This window comes from Octopus bimaculoides, chromosome 27 (assembly GCF_001194135.2).
Source record: "Octopus bimaculoides isolate UCB-OBI-ISO-001 chromosome 27, ASM119413v2, whole genome shotgun sequence".
In the NCBI taxonomy this organism is placed as follows: Eukaryota; Metazoa; Mollusca; class Cephalopoda; order Octopoda; family Octopodidae; genus Octopus; species Octopus bimaculoides.
In genome coordinates, this window is record NC_069007.1 from 14176550 (window position 1) to 14178155 (window position 1606).

General features: G+C 39.0%; 1 protein-coding gene across 1 annotated transcript in view; it reads right to left on the reverse strand.

Annotated features, from left to right (window-relative positions):
- Positions 1 to 1606, reverse strand: part of LOC106877416 (P2R1A-PPP2R2A-interacting phosphatase regulator 1) — a 20620-nt gene that overhangs the window by 14289 nt on the left and 4725 nt on the right. Inside the window, exon 2 of the mRNA XM_014926313.2 lies at positions 472 to 1022. Within this exon, the coding sequence (XP_014781799.1) occupies positions 472 to 605 (134 nt within the window). The 5' untranslated portion in view covers positions 606 to 1022. The remainder of the gene's footprint in view (positions 1 to 471; positions 1023 to 1606) is intronic.

Here is a 1606-nt window from a genome sequence, read left to right on the forward strand (position 1 = left end):
CACATCTCATCAAGCTACTTTTTTTTCGCGTTTTCTGTTTTCGTTTCTCATTGTGTTTAACGTTTTTTGTGATGTCCTGTACGCATGTATGTATACATATAAGATGTAGGTATGTACATATATGTATGGATATATGCATATATTTATATATTATTTATGTTATTATATGATCGAACACCACGCACCCATCTCCAAGTAAGTTTTATCTATATATATACATATATTTAACAAAGACTTTCTTTCACCTGAGGATGTAGCTTAAATTCTGCATTATTTTGAAGGATCTTTTGCATTTTGCATTAATGCAGACATGTAAGTAATTTAATTATTATCAAATATAATAATATAAATGATTTTAAGTTACGAAACAATTTGTTATGACATTAGAATTTTCTTGTTAAATAAAATTTCATCAAGCTATTTCTGTCATTTATGACTTCATATATAAAAAATCAAAGAAATTATACATACCTGTAGTCAACAGCCGACACAGTCAGAACATTTATCATGGGGGCACTGTTTGAGCGTTTCAGGCCTCCAGTGCCACAACTGCTGGTCCCTACTGTCGAGGGACAGCTACTCACAGATGGAGGATCGACTTCCATTGTTCACCAGATGTAGATTATATAATTACAAATATATGCATGTAAATACATACAGATATATGAGTCTATTTACATATATGTCTGTATACGTTGATACATATATATATGTTTGTGTGTATGTGCACGTGCATGTGTGTTTTATGCTTGTATGTGAGGTTGTGTATAAGATTGTCTCATGAGTGGCAAAAAGATGTCCAAATCGGTCAACAGGCTACTGACTTGGCAGCAGTCACTGTTGCTCCACCTGTACCCAGTTGTACAGCTAGCCAGGTACAAACAGGTAAATATCCATCATCATTGCAACAAGCTGCAGTACAATGCAGTGTTGTTGGTACACAGTCTGTAGTGGTGGTCACTATATATATATATATATATAAATGTGTGCCCTTGCAGTAGATCGAGTGGATTGTTGCTGCACTGAAAAAGAAGAAAAGACAATCTGGTAAAGGTTTGTCACATAAGTGTGTGCAGAAGAGAGAGAGAGAGAGAGGTACAGAGAAAGAGGGACACTGAGAGACAGACAGACAGATAGAGAGAAAGGTAGACAAACACCGAAGAAGATAATATAACAGAGATGATCACTTTTAATGGTCACATGATGTCTGGACAAGAGTAGACACAAATACATATACACAGACACGTGTGTGTGTGTGTGTGTGTGCGTGCGCACATCATCATCATCATCCTCATCATCATCGTTTAACGTCCACTTTCCATGCTAGCATGGGTTGGACGATTTGACTGAGGACTGGTGAAACCAGATGGCTACACCAGGCTCCAATCTGATTGGGCAGAGTTTCTACAGCTGGATGCCCTTCCTAACGCCAACCACTCCAAGAGTGTAGCGGGTGCTTTTATGCGCCACTGGCACGAAGGCCAGTCAGGCGGTACTGGCAATGGCCACGCTCAAAATGGTGTATTTTATGTGCCACCCGCACAAGAGCCAGTCCAGGGGCACTGGTAACGATTTCACTCGAAAATCCTACGAAGGCCAGTCAGTC